This window comes from Macaca thibetana, chromosome 7 (assembly GCF_024542745.1).
Source record: "Macaca thibetana thibetana isolate TM-01 chromosome 7, ASM2454274v1, whole genome shotgun sequence".
NCBI lineage: Eukaryota > Metazoa > Chordata > Mammalia > Primates > Cercopithecidae > Macaca > Macaca thibetana.
This window is the reverse complement of record NC_065584.1, coordinates 68,753,996-68,773,569: the sequence shown is the minus strand read 5'-3', so window position 1 is coordinate 68,773,569 and position 19,574 is coordinate 68,753,996. Positions and strand designations below refer to the sequence as shown.

Here is a 19,574-nt window from a genome sequence, read left to right as displayed (position 1 = left end):
GTCATCATTACAATGTCTTTCCTCAATTCAAAATATGTGAACTTGGCTGGATGCAGTGGCTCACACCTGTAATCCCAGCACTTTGGGAGGCCGAGGCAGGTGGATCACTTGAGGTCAGGAGTTCAAGACCAGCCTGGCCAATATGGTGAAACCCTATCTCTACTGAAAATACAAAACTTAGCCGGGCATGGTGACAGGTGCCTATAATCCCAGTTACTCGGGAAGCTGAGGCAGGAGAATAGCTTGAACCCAGAAGGTGGAGGCTGCAGTAAGCCGAGTGTGCCACCGCGCTCCAGCCTGGGCAACAGAGCAAGACTCTGTCTCAAACAACAACAAAAAACTACATGAACTTCTATCTCCCTTTTTAAAAACACACTAGCCTTATGACAAAAATGAGTAACTATTGGGAGTGATAAAAAATACTCTAAGATTGATTGTGGTGATGTGATTACATAACTTCATGAAAATATTCAAAATTATTGATTTGTGTACTTTAAGTAGATGAAGCGTATGATGTGTGAATTAATCTTAAAGTTGTTATTTTTTAAAGGAGTAGCTTTTAAATCTAATGATTTTAAATACTCTAATTTTACATTAGGCTTCTCAGGTTTTACTAGATTTCAAAATAGCCAGAAAAACAGTGAAAAGTATATTTTATTGGCATTTAGGCCTAGCACAGTTCAATTCAAATAAAATATAACAATGCAATTTATTTAAGCTAATTGAAAACATATAAACAATTTTTTCTTAAGTTTCTGTTTTACCATCATATGATTGTGTTCATGCAAGTACAATCATTAAAACTGTCCTCCTAAGCATATATCATAGCACCACCTTTTATTTGCAGTACTTGATATGTAAATTTCATTGTCAAAACATATCTGGCTTTATCAATGTAAACATATTTGCTACAAGTAAACTTTAAAGGTAAAAGTGAATACCAATGAATAAATCAAAATAGAACTGAGCATCACATGATATAATTAAGCAAACATTATATAATACTGTTATCAATAAGAACCACAACTTAATAAATTTCACAAAAAGGAAGGAAAAACAAAAAGTAATGTGTAAACTGCCAAAGTAGTGTTAAAATACTGAAGGATATAACATAAAATTTACCTCAGAAAAACAAGGGAAAAACAACAAAACCATGCTGTGAAAACTAAATTTGGTTTAGTAGTTACAACAGTCGTTTTACTGCAAAGGCTTACTAAAATGCACTCCAACAAAACGATTTATTTTCTATCTCCCTTTTTTAAAAAAAACTGTTGTGTTTAGTCACATAGGTTGGATATTTTGTGGAAATTTCACATTTATTGTCAGCTGCGGGATAGTTACCCAAAAAAAACTTTCATCTCTAAACTATCTTTCCAAATAACCAAAAACATTATCATCATGAAAATTACCATTATAAAATCAAATAATTCCTAAACAAATCATAAAAATAAATCTGCCTTACCCTAGTAAGTACAGAAAAAGTGTATACATAAGTGCTGAAAATTACAGAAAAATATTCAATGAATAAGCAAAAATGTTCACATTTATCATTACTAATGTTTTTTAGCTTTCTGGCTAAAATTAAGGAACAAGTTTTTAAAAGGTGAGCAAGGAAATTCAGTGCCACTTTGGGTCTGTCTGCATTATACAAATAAATTATATCTGTAGTACAAGGCAGACTCTATTTTTATTAAACATAATTAAGTTATAAAGACCTCAAATTTCTAGAACCAGTTATAACACTGTGGTAAGCAAAATAAATTTGTTCTTATTGCTCTCATTATAATTCCAGCTTAATCTACAAATGTGAGTATTTTCCCTATGTTGTCTCAAACCATACTAATACAAAAAATATAGAGCAATATCTGTTGGTTTCCACAGATAAATGGAAAAAGGAAAAAAAGAAATTTGAATATTATTTCATCTTCTTAAGTGTCTTTAACATGTTTAGCACTTCAAGCAGCACTGGACACAGCAAGTTTCTTCAAGTGATCCATAAACACTTGTAAACTAACATCATCTGTAAGAATAGGTGCTCCAGACTCCTAGAGGAAAAAAAGTATTTGTTATGATTAAAACATAGGGTGATACCATGGAATTTATACACAAATGTTTAAAATAGACAAGGAAATCCTTTGAAATAGAACAATGCCTATGCTCCTATTAAATAAAAAGAATCTAACTGGCCTCCGTCCCTGGTTCCTGGGAGGGAGACTCTACATCCTTAGAATTCCCGATAATAGGAGTGTCTTTATTCATAGGCTGATGGGATCACATGAGTTTATGCTATGAGATGAGATGAATCAGGATGGCGGCTAGTCACCACAAAGACTAACAATGTAATTAGAGGCTTGGGGCTTTAAAAGAAAGCCTGACCTCCAGACCCTTTCTCCCTGGCATTTTAACAGAAATCCCAGCTGGAAGGAAGCAAACTCATAATATCATTTTTAAAATAAACTATGCTTCTCAACTTTTCAGGTCATTTTAATTGATTTCTGTAGGTTCCAAGTAATTAACAAGAGTTAGGGAAAATTCCTATTATCCATTTTAATAAAAACTGTGTTGACAGAATGATCTTGGTAACCCAATCCATTAACAATGAAACTTTACTTCAGCAAAAGAAGGTATTTCTAGAAGATTTTTTATCTGAATTTTATATTTTTCTTCTTATACTCAAGTTCTTCTTAATTATAAATATTCAATGTCTAAAACAGGGAAATTAAGTAATTTCAGCAAATTAATGGCAAATGTGAGACGAGAACTTACAGCTCCTGTGATTCTAGTCTGGCATAGCCACAAACATGCCATGACCTCTCCTGAATAAAGGGAAATCAATTTTATCGTGTTTATTCAAAAGAACTTGAAAGATCTGATAATGAAAGGAGGCAATCCCTTACTGAGATTAAGGACATAGAGTCTGGAGCCAGAATGCCTAGGCTCAAATTCTGGCTCTCCCACTTCCTACCCATATGACTGAAGAAGTTACTTAAACTATGTCTTAGTTTCCCCACGTGTAAAACAAGGATAATAACAGGACCTATCTTACACAGGTTGTTGTAATGATTAAATGAGTTAAATTCTAGAAAGCAAACAGAACAATACCTCATACAGAAAGCAAACAGAACAATACCTCGTACACACAGTAGACATACAACACGTTTTAGCTATTTTTATTGGTCCTTCTGTTGAAAAATCTGCAACAATGAAATACTTTTCTTTATTCTATATGCATAGCTAACATAGAGAATTACAAGTCTCAAAACTGTAACCTAAACCAATACAACCTCATGGTTCTTACTTTTTTCTTTCTGTTACTATGCCTGATTTTTTCATTTTACAATGTTTTCCATCTCAAGTCACGCAATCTCAGAGCCATTTCTCCGAGTCAAGACAAAATATGTGGATTTCCTAATTTACATACCACAGAGCTCCTACTTGAAATTATAAATACCAATGCTCAATTCAATTTTATAAAAATTAGCAGTTAGCTGATCTCAACTTTTCAAATGGATCCTTTTTCTATTCAAAATATATCCAAGATTAAGCAGAAAGGTACAAGCTTTACATTATTCAGTATACAAAGCACTACAGCAACAGAGGCCTCCAGCACCGTCACAGAAGTGTTGCAGTGGCGCCCTCTTACGGCTGTTCATGGATAATACTTATCATAGGGTCCTTGATTTCTGACCCCCAAAAAATCCTGTGAGTTATTAGAGTCCATTAATTTTTAGTAAAATGCTTGTTTACTAAGTTATTTCCCTTAAATGCAATCAGCAAATTAACTTAATGATTAAAAATTCAGAATCTGGAGTCAGACAGACCTTGGCTAAAATCTAGACCCTGCCACAGTTTAGCTACATGATCTTGCATAAAATACTTAATCTATATGAGTCTCAATTTCCTCTCATGAAATATAGGATTACTAGTATCCACCTTATAAAAGTTAATTAAATGAGAGTACACTGAAAGATAGTGACTAAAACGTAGTAGATTCAGTTTATTAGATATCATGATTATTAAAATGTTAACATCATTACTCATAAAAATCTTAAGAAAGACCTGAACACTCTTATTTATGCCTGTAATGCCCCTACTTCCAGGCAGTAATAATTACACTTCATAGTTTAAAATAGGTTTCCTTTCCCATGTTAAATATAAGAAGTGACTTTTTTTTCCATTGATAACAGTGAAAACTAATAGCTAATATTTACTGAGTATTACTGTCCATTTCAAGCACCTTTTATTAAACTCTATAGACAAGGAAGTGAAAACAAAGAGAAGTCAAGTAACTTGCAGAGTCTGCATTTTCCATTACCAGCCTTCCACTCTTCCAAGATTAGTCTCCTTTACTTGTTATAACCTCCCCACCTTTTAGAACTTTTGGACCTTGGATTCAATTTATTTATCTATATTACAAAAACTCCTTAACTCCTAACCACCTCCATAGATTTCCAATATTCTAATCTCTGCTCTCTCCTGTCCAGATCTATTGTATTCAATATATGCTATGTTTAAGGTGCTATGGAAAATCAAAAATGAAAATGACAGTTATTGCCTCAAGTAATTAATAATCTAACAGGAGCAATGCCATAAGAAATGGAGGGGGGAAAAGGGATGACAGGACAGGGATATTACACAAATTCAATCATGCAATTGTAGGATGGTGCTATGGTTTGAATATCCATCCCTTCTAAAACTCATTTTGAAAATCCCCAATGTGGCAGTATAAAGGCAGGGCCTTTACGAGGTAACTGGGTCATAAGGCCCTCATGAAACAATTAAAATCTATTCATGGATTTTCTCAGGCGCAGTGGCTCACACCTGTAATCCCAGCACTCTGGGAGGCCGAAGTGGGCAGATCACGAGGTCGGGAGATCGAGACCATCCTGGCCAACATGGTGAAATCCCGTCTCTACTAAAAATACACAAAAAAATTAGCTGGTATGGTGGTGTGCACCTGTCGTCCCAGCTACTCAGGGGGCTGAGGCAGGAGAATCACTTGAACCCAGAAGGCGGAGGTTGCAGTGAGCCAAGATCGCATCACTGCACTCCAGCCTGGCAACAGAGCAAGACTCCGTCTCAAAACACAAAACAAAACAAAACAAACAAACGAAAAACATTATGGAAGCATGCTCTAGAAATTTTTAGTAAATAAAATGGGCCCTCACCACTGCTGCAAAAGTCTTCTATTAATCTTCAGTTTATTTTTGTATTCTTTACAACTGTTTTTAATCTTTTCTAGTTTTTTGGTCCTTAACTCCAGCCTTTTTCACTCCTAAATAATCTCATATTATTGAAAAGAAACAGGCAATTATTCAATGTGAGTTTTCACTCCACCTAAAAACCTTTCTGTCTTCACCCTTCTTACCTTTTGCTTTTGCAGAAATAAGTGTCCTGCCTCCTTACCAATGCTTAACCTCCATATAGTGCTTATGATCATATTCTCTCCTGAGGATCTTAAATATCTGTTCTTTTGTGTCTTTCCTATACTGGCTCTTTATGCTTGGTCTCCAAATAAGTTCTGTGCCCTTACTGTAATAACAATCATCTGCCTATCCTACTGCTCATCCTCAGGTTAAATCTGTAAAAGAATCATTCATACTTTCAACCTCTGCTTCTTTGCCACCCACTAATTTCTTATAAATTTTTCTTCTTACTCAACTACCATACTAAAGCCACTTACAGAAGGCCACAAATAACCTATCCATCAAATAAGCACCTTTTCTCACTCTGTATCCCCCTTCAACTGTCTGCGGCATGTCTCTTTGTTACCTCCTTCTTCTTCCTTCTATAGAGTCACCTTTTATGACACACTACCTTTCATTCTGCCTCTCTGATAATTCACTAGACACTCCTACTACTTGTACTCCCCTGAAGTTTCTTGTCTCATCTCTCCTTTACCTCTTTACTCTCTCTTTAGACAAGCATTTACTGTGATGACTTTAAGTATCACCTTTCTCGTCCTTGCCCTGACCATCAAACCCAAATTGCCAACAGCCTACTCAACATGGCCATAATCAATATAGTCATCTTATTGTGGCTCAATAAGGCCTTCTAGGTAGTACCTCAAACTCAGTGTCTAAACCAAACAATTTCTCTCCACTCTCTCATTTATTGACACATGTTCTCCTGGTCACTCAGGCTCAAAACCCCAAAATACCCTGTTTCCCCTCACCTATTTTTTAAAAATTCAAGACTACATTAAAGTTGAGAGAGAAGTACAATAAACACCCACATAGCATACCTAAATCCTAAATTAACTGTTAACATTTTGCCACATATGCTTTATGTTTCTACATTACTTTTCCTTTTTTCTTCTTTTTGTTGAATAACTTCTGGAAATTGAAGCCATCATGACATTTTATCCCTAAATACTTCAATATGTATCTCCTAAGATCAAGAAGAATCTCCCACATAACCACACCATTATCACTCTCAAGAAATTTAGTAATTCTGTACAGTTATCTGATACATGATCTATATTCAAATCTCACAAATCATCCCAATTATATTCTTTATAGCTATTCTCTCTCTCTAATCCAGGATCCAATCAGAATTCAGATTTTGTGCATAGTTGCCATGCCCTGGAATACTTACTTTCCTGCAACTTCTAATCAAGTCCTATTGAGTCTACTTTTGAAATATCTCCCAAATCTATTCCTTTCACCATCTTGTCTTTATTCCCTCTCACTTGGATTATTTTCATAAATATACTTTCAATCTACAGATTGCTTCCATTTAATCTTAAGATTCAACTATACTATCTAAGACTCAAATCTGCCCCTCTGTCCACCTTCAATGACTCTCCATTACTTACCAAATAAATACTCAACTTCTCACTCCTCAACCTGACATTCAAGATCCTCCACAATTTAGTTGTACAACACATTTCCGTTTTATGTTCTTCTAGTCAGCTCTACATGTAGTCTTTTATCTTTGCCCATACTATTCTCTACCTAGATTTCCCTTCCTCATGCAATTTCCAATTACCAAAATAACCATTCTTTAAATGAAATGTTTCTTTTTTCTGAACTCTTTTCTGATTACATACCCTCTTCCTGCTACCACCATGTGACCTCCTTCCATCTTCCTCTTCTAACCTTTTAATACTTGATAGCTTTCTAACGACAAATATCCCATTCTGCCTTGTCATTTACTTAGTTATGTATCTTATCTCTAATATTAGACTACAAGCTCTTCAAAGGCATGGTTAATAAGTGCACCCTAAAGAGCCAATACAAAGTCCTAAACATACTGGACACTCAATAAATGTTGATATATTATACCAAGAGGTTAATACCTTTTTTTTTTTAAGAGATGGAGTCTTGCTATGTTGCCCAGGTTGGTCTCAAACTCCTGGCCTCAAGTGATCCTCCTGCCTCAGCCTCTCGAGCAGCTGGGATTGCAGGCATAAGCCACCACACCCAGCAGGACTTTTACCAAATTAAACTATACCAATAATGATTTGCAGGGTTCCTGCCCCTCCTGCTCAACTATGATTCCTGGCCTCTCTTGGCTTATTGTAGCCTTTTGTGGTTCACAACCTAGCATTAAACTTGAGTCACCACTTCTTGTCTTATACACTTTATTGCTTTCTGTCTCAAGGGTATAGTGCTAAACTTGGAGTCTATTTGATAGGATCACTTTTTTTCTATGGTGTCACCAAATATTAATTCTGTTTTCTACTCTCATTTTTATATTACTTTTCCAACAGAAATCATTACTAAATACACAGGAAAAAAAAAATGTAGCTTTCACTAAAATAACAAACAATAAATACACAAAGAAATAATTTCCAAGACCTGCTATTTAAACTTACCTGCCCCCAGGCATACATATTATTATGAGTCTGTGAAGGGTTGACTTTTGAAAGGAGGAAACGGGCCTTAAAAGCAAAGAAGAAATAACATTATCCACAGAAAATTTCAGTCAATATCAGCTGAATAATTATATCATGCAAAATCAATTTTATTTAGTACATGTTGGTAAAATTAATTTTATTAAATTAATTTTTAAAATATTAAACTTTGAAATGTATAGGTCACTATGTGTTACAAATAAACAATAAATGCACCTCTTCTCTCCAAATCATACATCCAAAATAACAAATACATTGTTGAATCCAAAACTCAGCATATAAAAATTATGTGTGCAACAATTATGACAAGGTTAGTGTGAAATTACGAAATACTCGGTCAGAAGTTCAAAATCCCAAAAAATGATAAAAATAAAAGCCATAAAAATCTGTGTGTTCTTTTGTTTAAAATAATGACCCTTATACTTTCTTAAACCACAGGTGATTCTATGAGACAAGTGATCCAACATTTCATCCTTCTACCCACTATGGCTTATCATCATGAAAATAATAACCAGAGTAAAAGAGGAAAATGGTAATACACATAGTGAGATGTCAATGAAAGAACCAGTAAGATTTTTAATTCATAATGGAAGCACATAGACAGAAACATCTTTTGAAGTTTAGTATCATACAAAATCTTTTTGTACTCTCTAAGGAATCAGTTTAACCTAACAGTGAAGAGCACTGGCCCTGGAGTACTGGACTCAAATCCCACTCCTGCATTTACTGTGTTTCCTTGGCCATAAGTAACCTAGATCTCAGTTTTATTGTCTGTTAAATGAAAATAACACTAGAATTCTTATGAGGATCAAATGAGATAAGGCATGCAGAAGTACTTTGCAAATTCTCAATAAGAAATAACTCATGTAAATACAGTAAAACTAATAACAATTATCATTTCTGAGTAATAGTTATTGACATTTGCTACCTATTTTATAATACCATACTAGGCATTAGGGAATACAAAGCATAGTCCCTGCCTTCAAAGAGCAAGTAAAACAAATGAATAACAACTTACAATTAATTTATTACAACTCTTTTAAGAATTACAAAAGAGAAGTAAGAAGTATTTTATGAGAGTATGTTAAGAAACCTAACTTAGCCTTCTGAAGGTCTCAAAGCAACTGTGTATGTATGTACATGTATCTAATGTATATGTATCCTCATAATCCTAAAAACCACAAAACCTTTTCATAATACCACAGTGTTTTCCTATTACATAAAATTTTATTTTCTAGAAAACTGGAATAATGGAATGAAGACAATGAAAAAATGTAAGTTACCACAAATGTCATATTCATAGACTTTAAGAGTAAATAAACAGCTTTAAGAAAAGTATATTATTTTCCAAGCTGCTCACATCTTCTTGTTCAACCAAAGCTAGTATATCACCACAATGCCATCCTGGCCCTGTTCAGGAAGCTAGGCTAGAGACAGGAGATGATGGAAACTGCCAAGTTTAGGCAACTAGTCAATAATCTTACTGCTTTGCTCTCAAAAGCTAATACAAAAAGTAAGCACTAATACCTTCCCCTCCTATCTCCTTACCTTTCTGTCCGCTTTATGAAGCAATCTATTAAAATCAGAAGGCAAGGAGGTACACCTCACTGCAAACCTAACAACAAACAAACACACAAACAAATTAACACTACTTACCTGGCTGCCTCCATGTTCAGTGTCAATGTATCTTGGCATTGGAAATCTGGAGTGAAGAATTTCCTGTGCATCATCCACTGGGGCTTGCAGAAGGTGGCGGAAATTTTCATATTCAGGCATGTCCTGGTATCCTGACTTCCGCCACTGTGCTATGGTCTAATTTTAAAACAATTAAAGAAATTACTTTAAATTTCTTGCCCATCCAAAAATCTTGAGGTTTTTCCAAAGACAGTAATCTTTAGAAACTAAGAAAATTATAGACCATTATTCCATTTACCTCAATTTTTTTAAAGTTAAAAACATTAATTTCAGTAGAGAAAATATTCTTAATAAATATAAAATTAGAATATTTCTTCTCCTTTAAAAGTAAAATGAAAGAATACTTAGGTAAGTCAGAAAATTTTTAAAACACTATGCTTACCAAATGAATGTTAGTTAAAAGCTATCTACCTAAGCTTATGATGCGTGAAAGCAATTGAATCAATCCATTTATTAAGGTAAGTACTCTAAAAAACATGTAACTAAATTATCTAAAATCTTATACCTGGTTTATTTTCTAAGTTAGCTGAATCAGTCAACACATTCTTCTATAGCTTTATACCTCTGTATAAAATAATCATGTGCATTTCTGATTTCTCCTTTAACAAGCTACTTGAAAAAGTAAAAATCACCATAAAAGAAACAAAAAGCAAAAAAAAAAAAGCTCTGTCAGTATTACAGGTTTTTTTATTTTTTAACAGAGGCAACGAAGTTAAAACAGGTATTATTCTTTTTTTTTTTGAGACTGGTATCAACGTTTCGCTAATGTCGCCCAGACTGGAAATCTTTTAAAAGTGGCCGGGTAGGTCAGGCGTGCATGGCTCTGCCTGTTAACGCCAGTACTTTGGGAGGCTCAGCCTGGAACACCTGGGACTACAGGTCAGGAGTTCAAAACCAGCCTGGCCAACATGGGCTAATTTCTGTTTACTAAAATTTTTAAAATTATCGGGGTTTCACCGTGTTAGCCAGGATGCGCCTCGTATCCCAGCTACTCTTGATCCGCCCTGAGGCAGGAGAATCACTGGAACCCAGGATTACAGGCTGCAGTGAGCCACCGCGCCCGGCCAAAACAGGTATTATTCTTAACAAGTAAAGAGCATTAGACTCTGGTCTCAAAAAAATAAAAAAAAAAAAATAATAATTAAATACTTTTAAAAGTCCTGGGTAGGTCAGGCAATGTCTTTACGCCTGTATTATCCCAGTACAAATCTTTTTTTTTTTTTTTTTTTTTTTGAGGCGGGTGGAACACTGAGGTCAGGAGCTCTTCACCCTAGCTGGCCAACATGGTGAAAACCGGATCTCTACTCACTGCAAGCTCCGCCTCCCGGGTTTACGCCATTATCCTGCCTCAGCCTCCCGAGTAGCTGGGACTACAGTCCCAGCCACCGCCCAGGAAGCTGAGGCAGTTTTTTGAATATTTTTAGTAGAACGGGAGGCAGGCTGCAGTGTTAGCCAGATAGTCTCGACTGCACTCCAGCCTGGGTGAAAGAGCAAGACTCAGTCTCAAAAAAAAAAAAAAAAAAGTCCTGGGTAGTACTATTTAAAAGAATATTTTGAGCAATGTCTTTATTATTACAGTACAAATCTTTTAAAAAATTTTTTTTGTAGAGAGGGGGTCTCACTATGATGCCCAGGTTAGTCCTGAACTCCTGGGCTCAAGTAATCCTCCTGCCTTGGCCTCCCAAAGGGCTGGAATTAGAGGCATGAGCCACCACACCCAGCCACAGTGCAAATCTAAAATCATTTACAATTAAAGCAACTGAAAAAATTAATCTACAGAAGTTACTAAAATACTAGACTATAAGTTTGAGAGCAGATCTGTGAAAAAAGAACATCTATATCTTCCAAAGCATCCAAAGGAAGCACTTAACAATTGGCTGAATTAATAACTGAAGGAATGAATCAAGGTCTGCTAAATACCTGGATTAAAGCTTAATAGCTACTAAAATCTTCTGCTCTCTGTAATCATTTACCATTCCGATTAAGTGAAGTTACAAATTTTAATTCATGTATGCTTTAAGTGAGTTTTCAAGATCATGTAGAACACTTAATAATAACTTATAACGATTGCATAACATAAAAGGAAAGCCTGCCCACTGACGAAGACTGACCTTTCCCCTCTTAATGTTTTCAGGTAAAAGCCAAAAGTGCCCTTTGTCTATGTACAGTCAGTGTTCTTACTTTCACAACACTATGCTTTGTGCAAAATCCAATCATGTGTGGATGAATGAATAAAATAATCACATGTGGTTAAATTGCAATTGAAGCCTAAAACCTTATAGTAGGCAGAACAATATTTTATATATACTTCATAAAAATGGAAATCAAAGTTTATCATAGATGAAACACTAGCCATACAATAAGAGGGAAGAAAACTTTTCTAAGTAAAAAGACTTTACATGCATAGCTTTAAACGCTATTGAAATCTTACCTCACCATGATAAATCAAAATCTGGAAGAATGTGTCCATGAGAAGAATACGATCTGCAAGAATGCTACTGCTATCAAGAAGAACCGGCTAACATAAAGAAAACAATGAGAAATGAGGAAAAAGGAAAAATAAACTACTTAACAGTATAAAATAGATGTTTCCAGGTTATTTTCCAAGTTTCCTTTTTCTTTTTTTTTTTTTTTTTTTTTCTTTTGTAGACAGGGTCTTACTCTGTCACCTAGGCTGGTGTGCAGTGGCATGATCTCAGCTCACTGCAGCCTCAAACTCCCAGGCTCCAGCAATCCTCCCACCTCAGACCCCCAAGTAGCTGGGACTACAGGTGTGTAACACCACATCCAGCTAACTTTTTCATTTTTTTTTGTAGAGACAGGGTCTCACTGTGCTTCCTAGGCTGGTCTCAAATTCCTGGACTCAAGTGATCCTCCTGCCTCAGCCTCCCAAAGGCTGAGATTATAGGCTCACCACTAAATTTGAAATTTAGGCCACTACACATGGCCTAAATTTCAAATTTATATTTTATTACTTAACATCTCTTGCTATTATGAATTCTTACAGTGTACTTTAATTTTTTAAGGAATCTCTTTAATCTGAGGTAAAAAACAATTTAAAAATAGAGTAAAGTCAAGAAGAATTCAAGGATAACTCCTAAGCCTAATGGGGAAAGGCCTGGGATAGAGCAAATTTGGAGCACATGGGAAAACAGTTCTGCATATGAAATGAAAGGGAGTAGTCTGAACTGATGACGTAAATTTAGGTCTCACATGCACAAAGATGGTAATTAAAGCTATGGGATTAGACTACATCACTGAGAGAGAAGGAAGACAGGGAAAGCCAGAAGACTGATCCCTTAAACATGTCAACACTTAGAAGTCTGAAAGGGAAAAGCTAGGACAAGACTGAGAAGGTACGGTGAGCGAGTAAGAGGAAAACCAGGAAGGTATAGTAGGTGTCACAGAAGCCTAGGGCAAAAGGTTTTCAAGGTCTGAGTACTAGTGAGGACTAGGTAAATACTGTTGAGAGCTCTGGTGAGATGTAGGACATTGGTGATCTTTAAAAGAGCCATTTCAATATAATGTTAGGGATAAAAGTCTTACTTATATAGGTTGAGAAGACAATGTGAGGTGAGAAAGTATAAACAACAAATAACTTTTTTGAGTTCAACTCTCACCAGGAGCAGAGAAATGGGGTGGTAGTTATAGAAAGCATGGGTCATGGTGGGTGAGTTTTGTCCATTTTTTGTAAACATGAGTGTTGTTATGGTTTCTATGTTATTTAATAAGAATGATCCAGATGGACAGAAAGTAATGATATAGGACAGAAAGAAGATAACTCCAAAAGCAAACCCCTAAGAAAATGAAGCTGATAGGATTCATGGATTAAATGAAAAGGTTGAAATTTAATGGGAGCAGGCACTAGGGATAGTGGGATTCCAATTTTCTTCTAAACACTATTCTACATTTTTCAGATGTCTACAATGTATGTGTATTACTCAGAAGAAAAAAAAAGTTATTTCTAAAACATTCCTGATTCAAAGAATATGAGGCCAAAATAGATACAGCCAAACCAACATATTAAAAGTATATATTTTCCTAGAAAAACAGAAACTATTTGACAAATTACAAAAAAATTATTGTAACGAAATAAAACATTTTGCCCACTATTTTATAAAACCGTGAATAATAGTATCATGAGGGATCATTAATCAATAGATATTTTAAATATTCTCTTTATATTGACCTTACTAAAGTATTTTCAAATACAGTAACTACATACTTTCAAGTAGTAAAACAGATCATTTTAACTATAGAATGGAAAAATCGTTCATTTGGTAACAGTTTAAAATAAGTGGAACAGTTTGCTAAGAAGGTTAAATGGATAACTTTATCAATCTTCTAAGCATATGTCTTTATAGTCAACTATTTTTTATGTTCTCAAAAAAACAAAGGAAAATGAGATTAAAACAAGAGACTTTGTTTAGACAGAATGTCATAACTGTCATAGACACTAAATTCTGGAATAAGCTACAGTCTACAGAATCATAATCACTTCTGGACGTTGTTAAAGACACAAAGAATAATCATATGCTTTGGAGGATTTGATCAACCAAATGGCTGGACAAAATGATCTAAAAGTCTCTTCCATCTCATTTAAAAAAAAAGAATTTTTAACAATCTTCTAATACAGCCTACATGGTATCTAGCATATAGTAAACATTCATAAATATTTTAAGTGAATATATAAATAGGTTGAGATTTCCATTCATTTAAATTCTTATATTTAGTAACTACATCTATTTTTTTAGTTGTTTTCACTTTTTTTTAATGCCACACATTGCAATAACAAGACCAATTTATTTTTTTCTGTCCCTCTTACCTCTGGTGGTCCACTAAAAGAATATGCATACAGGATAGGCTGAATCATAATTAGAGACTGGGTCAGATCCTGACGCATAAAATGGTGACGATAATATGAACTCTCATCAGGACTATTGTTAAAAACTTGCAGGAAAGAAGATCTTCTTAAATGAAACATAAACTGTAAGATAAACATGTGAGATAGTTGTTACTGATTTTAATATTACAACAGGTGTTTACTATTAGCAAAAACATTTGATTACAAACTATTAACAACATAACAAAACATGTTATTACAAGAATTTATATCCCTCAGAAAGGAATCCTATTCACGAAATTTATCAGTAGCCTAAAAATAAAATTCTGGCCGGGCGCAGTGGCTCATGCCTGTAATCCCAGCACTTTGGGAGGCCAAGGCGGGTGGATCACCTGAGGTCGGGAGTTCGAGACCAGCCTGACCAACATGGAGCAACCCCATCTCTCCTAAAAATACGAAAAATTAGCCGGGCGTCGTGATGCATGCCTGTAATCCCAGGTACTCAAGAGGCTGAGGCAGGAGAACTGCTTGAACCCAGGAGGTGGAGGTTGCAGTGAGCCGAGATTGCGCCATTGCACTCCAGCCTAGGCAACATGAGCAAAACTCCATCTCAAAAATAAATAAATAAATAAATAAATAAATAAATAAAATTCTACAAGAAAAAAATTAAAGTAAGAAAGAAAAAAAAAATTTAAGTTAAAGTAAGAAAAGGATGGCTGGGCATGGTGGCTCACACCTGTAATCCCAACACTCTGGGATGGCTTGAGGCCCAGAAGTTGGAGACCAGTTTAGGCAGCATAACAAGACCTTGTCTGTATTTAAAAGAAAAAAAAAAAGACAAAAACCCCTTGCTCAAATCTAAGTTATTCAGAGGCTGGTGCCAGGTAGTAAACCATGACCATTCTTTGTTTTTAATCCTCCCCCCCAACCATATCTTTGGGCTTTTTCATTACTACTCATTACCAACACCAAAAGATTCTAAGAAGATATAAAAATAAACTACAAATTTTCTACTTATAAATGGCTGATATGATTTAACTGTGTCCCCACCCAAATCTCACCTTGAATTGTCAATTCAAGTTTACTTGTCAAGGCAGGGCCAGGTGGAGAGAACTGAATCATGTCGGGGGACAGTTTCCCCCATACTGTTCTCGTGGTAGTAAGTCTCCGGAGATCTGATGGTTTTATAAATGGGAGTTCCCCTGCACATGCTCTCTTGCCTGCTGCATTGTTAAGATGTGTCTTGCTTCCCCTTAGCTTTCCGCCACGACCGTGAGTCCTCCCCAGCCATGTGGAACTGTGAGTCAATTAAACCTCTTGGCCAGGCATGGTGGCTCACGCTTGTAATCCTAGCACTCTGGGAGACTGAGGCAGGTGGATCACCTGAGGTTGGCAGTTCAAGACCAGCCAGGCCAACATGGTGAAACCCCATCTCTACTAAAATTACAAAAAAAGATTAGCCAGATGTGGTGGCACGCGCCTGTAACCCAGCTACTCGGGAGACTGAGGCACAAGAATTGCTTGAACTAGGGAGGCAGAGGCTGCAGTGAGCTGAGATGGCGTCACTGCACTCCAGCCTGGGTGACAGAGTGAGACTCTGTCTCAAAAATAAATAAATAAATAAATAAATAAATAAACAAACAAACCTCTTTCTTTATAAATTACCCAGTCCCAGGTATGTCTATTAGCAGCATGAGAACTAATACAATGACTTAAAAATTGTACTGGGAAGGGTCTACACTGATATAACACACACACACACACACACACACACACACACCCCCATATAATTTCTTAATATTTAACGTTTTCCCTATACCTAAGAAACATTCTCCAGATTTTGTTTCACTGCTTCTTTCTCCTTTCACTTTTTTCCCCTCCACCTACTCCTCACATGAAAGAAATCAATGAGTCTGAGTTAGACCTGAATAATGGATAGCTACATTGGGTCTTTGATAAAACTGATTAAGATCAGCCAGAAAGTATTCCCACTTGTCTTTAGACACTTCTCTTAAATTCCTCCAACCCTCAGGTCCCAAGTGCCTATATGTTGCTCCTGTCTGGGACTCATTCAACAGTTTTCTCCCAACATGTCACTCACTGAAATTCTCATTCCTATTCTGTTTTCAGGATCTACAATTCATTGAGAGGCTCTTGCATCCCTTACTACTTCAGTCATTCCTGTTTACTCACAGAAATGACTAATTGGCAAATGTTAGGTAATATTTTGGGGATGAAGACTTCCCTTAAATTTGGTCTATGCCATCTTTTAGAAGACTATCAGACTTTGAAAACCCAAGACAAAAGGTATTCCAGGGTCCCCTGCTTCCTATTTCCAGGAAAGGGAGAAAGATGGAAATGTCCAGATCTCACTGAAGATCTAAAAGCCCAACAAGAAGGCTTGAGGCAGGGACAGAAGAGAAAGAAAGGAAAGTGTGGAGATACTTAGTAAAATACTTAGGCTAATGTCCTCAATCATTTTCCTATTAGTTTCTGCTACAAAAATGACAAAACAAAGAATTTTACATGCCTTAAGACAAGTAGACCTTGCCTTTTCTTGATTCTCCAAAATCTCGCCAGAGGTTTTAGGGAAGTCTCCCCTCTATAAGCATGGAGTTTCTGGGTTATAGATTAATCAACAATAAAGGATCCTCAAAACAAAAAAACAAAAAACAGAGCAGCTCTGAAAAAGAAAGCTGATGCTTTAAACAAAGTTCTCATGGGCAAAAATATGAATTTCCACATCTCAATATTAATCATCCTTCCAAGTTAAGCTAAAAGGCCACCTCCTCCTTCAAAAGATATATAAAATCATCCATTTAGAAGGATTCCTTTAAGTTTCCTTTAAATTCTATATATCTCTCATAGCATTTCTCAGTTTCTGTTCTGTGCTGTTTATGTGTATTTCACATCTTGCCCTTTAGACTAAAAACTCCTTGTAAGAGGGATCCATCTCAGTCACCTGTATCCTCCTAAAGTTCCTTGCACATAGTACTGTGAACACAGAGACTTAAAAATATCTATCAAATCAACAGGAGGATGGAGGGATAGATTCCAGTGCTCCAGGTGGAAAACATTCTGTAAGGTAAATCAAATTAGTTTCTTTTCTATTTATCTAGTCTGGCCCCATAAAATTGTTCTCAGGTGTGATACTATACTACAAGACTAGCTAACTGGTACAATAACCTCAGATGAAGTCCTTCTGGTACCACTATAATTAGGTCCCCTTATGTCAAATGGAAAACTAACCAGCCTGACACCTAATTCTGTCCACTGCAGGGTTCCAGTGTAAGTCTCTATTCACCACAAATAAATGACTATTTGCAAGGCCAATATAAAAATACTATATACTTTTCACCAACTACTCACAGCACAATATTAATTTCTTAGCTATCCCAAACTTATCTAACGAAAAGAATAACCCAATAAAATAGGTACTATAAAAAGAGCAATAAAAAAGGAAAAATGAGGCTCAATGCTACTGGCCGCACAAGAAAAGAATATGGGTCTGGCTGGGTGTGGCAATCTTAGCACTCTGGGAGGCCAAGACAGAAGGACTTCTTGAGGCTAACAGTTCAAGACCAGGCTGAGCAACATAGCAGGAAACCATCCCTACCAAAAAAAATACACACCTGTAGTCCTGGCTACTCAGGAGGCTGACTAAGCCCGGAGTTCCAGGTTACAGTGAGCTATGATGGAGCCACTACACTTCAGCTTGGGTGACACAGTGAGAGCCTGTCTCTAAAAAAGAAAAAAAAAAAGAAAAGAAAAGAATACGAATCTTTTACCTACTTACCTGTGGATAAAGGGAGAAAGTTTCTGAAAATCTGAAGGAACTTGGGTCATCTTTATGATATTCTCCAAATTTCTGACACTAAATAAAATAAAATGTGTTAGTAATTTATTTCCTGGAATAAAAGCTAACACTGTTGCCTATAAATATTCTATTTACAAGAAGTTACCAATCATCAGGAAGCAGATACTTGATAAAGGATAAAATTATAGTATTACTTATAGACTTACCAAGAGACAAAACCAAAGAAAAAACATTAAATTTCAGAAACAAATACCACATTGCCCCAATGTAATTAATAACTCACCTTAAAATATTTGGATATTTTTTAACTAAGTATCTCTCACAACAAATAAAGAGCTCTTAGATAACAACAAAAAAGTTCAACATGTGCCCTGAAACACCAAAAAGGCTGGCACAGTGACTGACGCCTGTAATTCCAGCACTTTGGGAAGCCAAGGCAGGAGGACCGTTTGTGCCTAGGAGTTCAAGACCAGCCTGAACAAAATAGCAAGACCTCCATCTCTATTTAAAAAAAAAAAAAAAAATTTGGCGAGGCACAGTGGCTCACACCTGTAATCCCAGCACTTTGGGTGGCCGAGGCAGGAGGATCACAAGGTCAGGAGTTTAAGACCAGCCTGGCCAACATGGTGAAACCCTGTCTCTACTAAAAATACAAAAATAAGCCAGGCATAGTGGTGCACGGCTGTAATCCCAGCTACTTGGGAGGCTGAGGCAAGAGAATTGCTTGAATCCGGCAGGCAGAAGTTGCAGTGAGCCAAGATCGTGCCACTGGACTCCAGCCTGGGTGGCAGAGCAAGATTCTATCTAAAAAAAAAAAAAAAAAAGTTTTGAGCCAGGTGTAGTGACTCATGCCTATAATCTGAGCACTCTGGGAGGCCAATGCAGGAGGATCACTTGAGCCCAGGAGTTTGAGACCATCTTGGGCAACACAGTGAGATACTGTCTCTACAAAAAATTTTAAAAATTAGCCAGGCATGGTTGCACGTGACTATAGTCCCAGCTACTCGAGAGGCTGTGGTAGAAGGATTGCTTGAGCCTAGGCGGTTGAGGCTACTCTGTAAGCCATGATCATGCCAATGCAAGCCAGCCTGGGAAACAGAGCAAGATCCTGTCTCGAAAAAGAAAAAAATAGTTTTTTTGAACACCTGTAAAATGCTCTAGTATCAACTACTTCAGTCATGAGGAGCAGTCCTTATTTACAACCCAACCAAAACACTGATACCAATGGGAAACAGACTGAAGCATAAAGAAGGTATATCCAAGACCCACTATTTGAGTTATTCAGAAGTAATAAAACTAGGCAGATAAAACAACAGTAATATGATTTTCTTGAGGAAAATAACATCCCTTACTAAAAGGCT

General features: G+C 36.2%; 1 protein-coding gene across 1 annotated transcript in view; it reads right to left on the bottom strand.

Annotated features, from left to right (window-relative positions):
* Positions 1–636: 636 nt before the first annotated feature.
* The window catches only part of SEC23A (SEC23 homolog A, COPII coat complex component), a 73,472-nt gene continuing 54,534 nt past the window's right edge, over positions 637–19,574 (bottom strand). Inside the window, exons 15-20 of the mRNA XM_050798953.1 lie at positions 18,193–18,270; positions 14,379–14,540; positions 11,985–12,071; positions 9,515–9,670; positions 7,820–7,885; positions 637–2,045 (exon numbers count right to left, since the gene is read on the bottom strand). Of these exons, the coding sequence (XP_050654910.1) occupies positions 1,956–2,045; positions 7,820–7,885; positions 9,515–9,670; positions 11,985–12,071; positions 14,379–14,540; positions 18,193–18,270 (639 nt within the window). The 3' untranslated portion in view covers positions 637–1,955. The remainder of the gene's footprint in view (positions 2,046–7,819; positions 7,886–9,514; positions 9,671–11,984; positions 12,072–14,378; positions 14,541–18,192; positions 18,271–19,574) is intronic.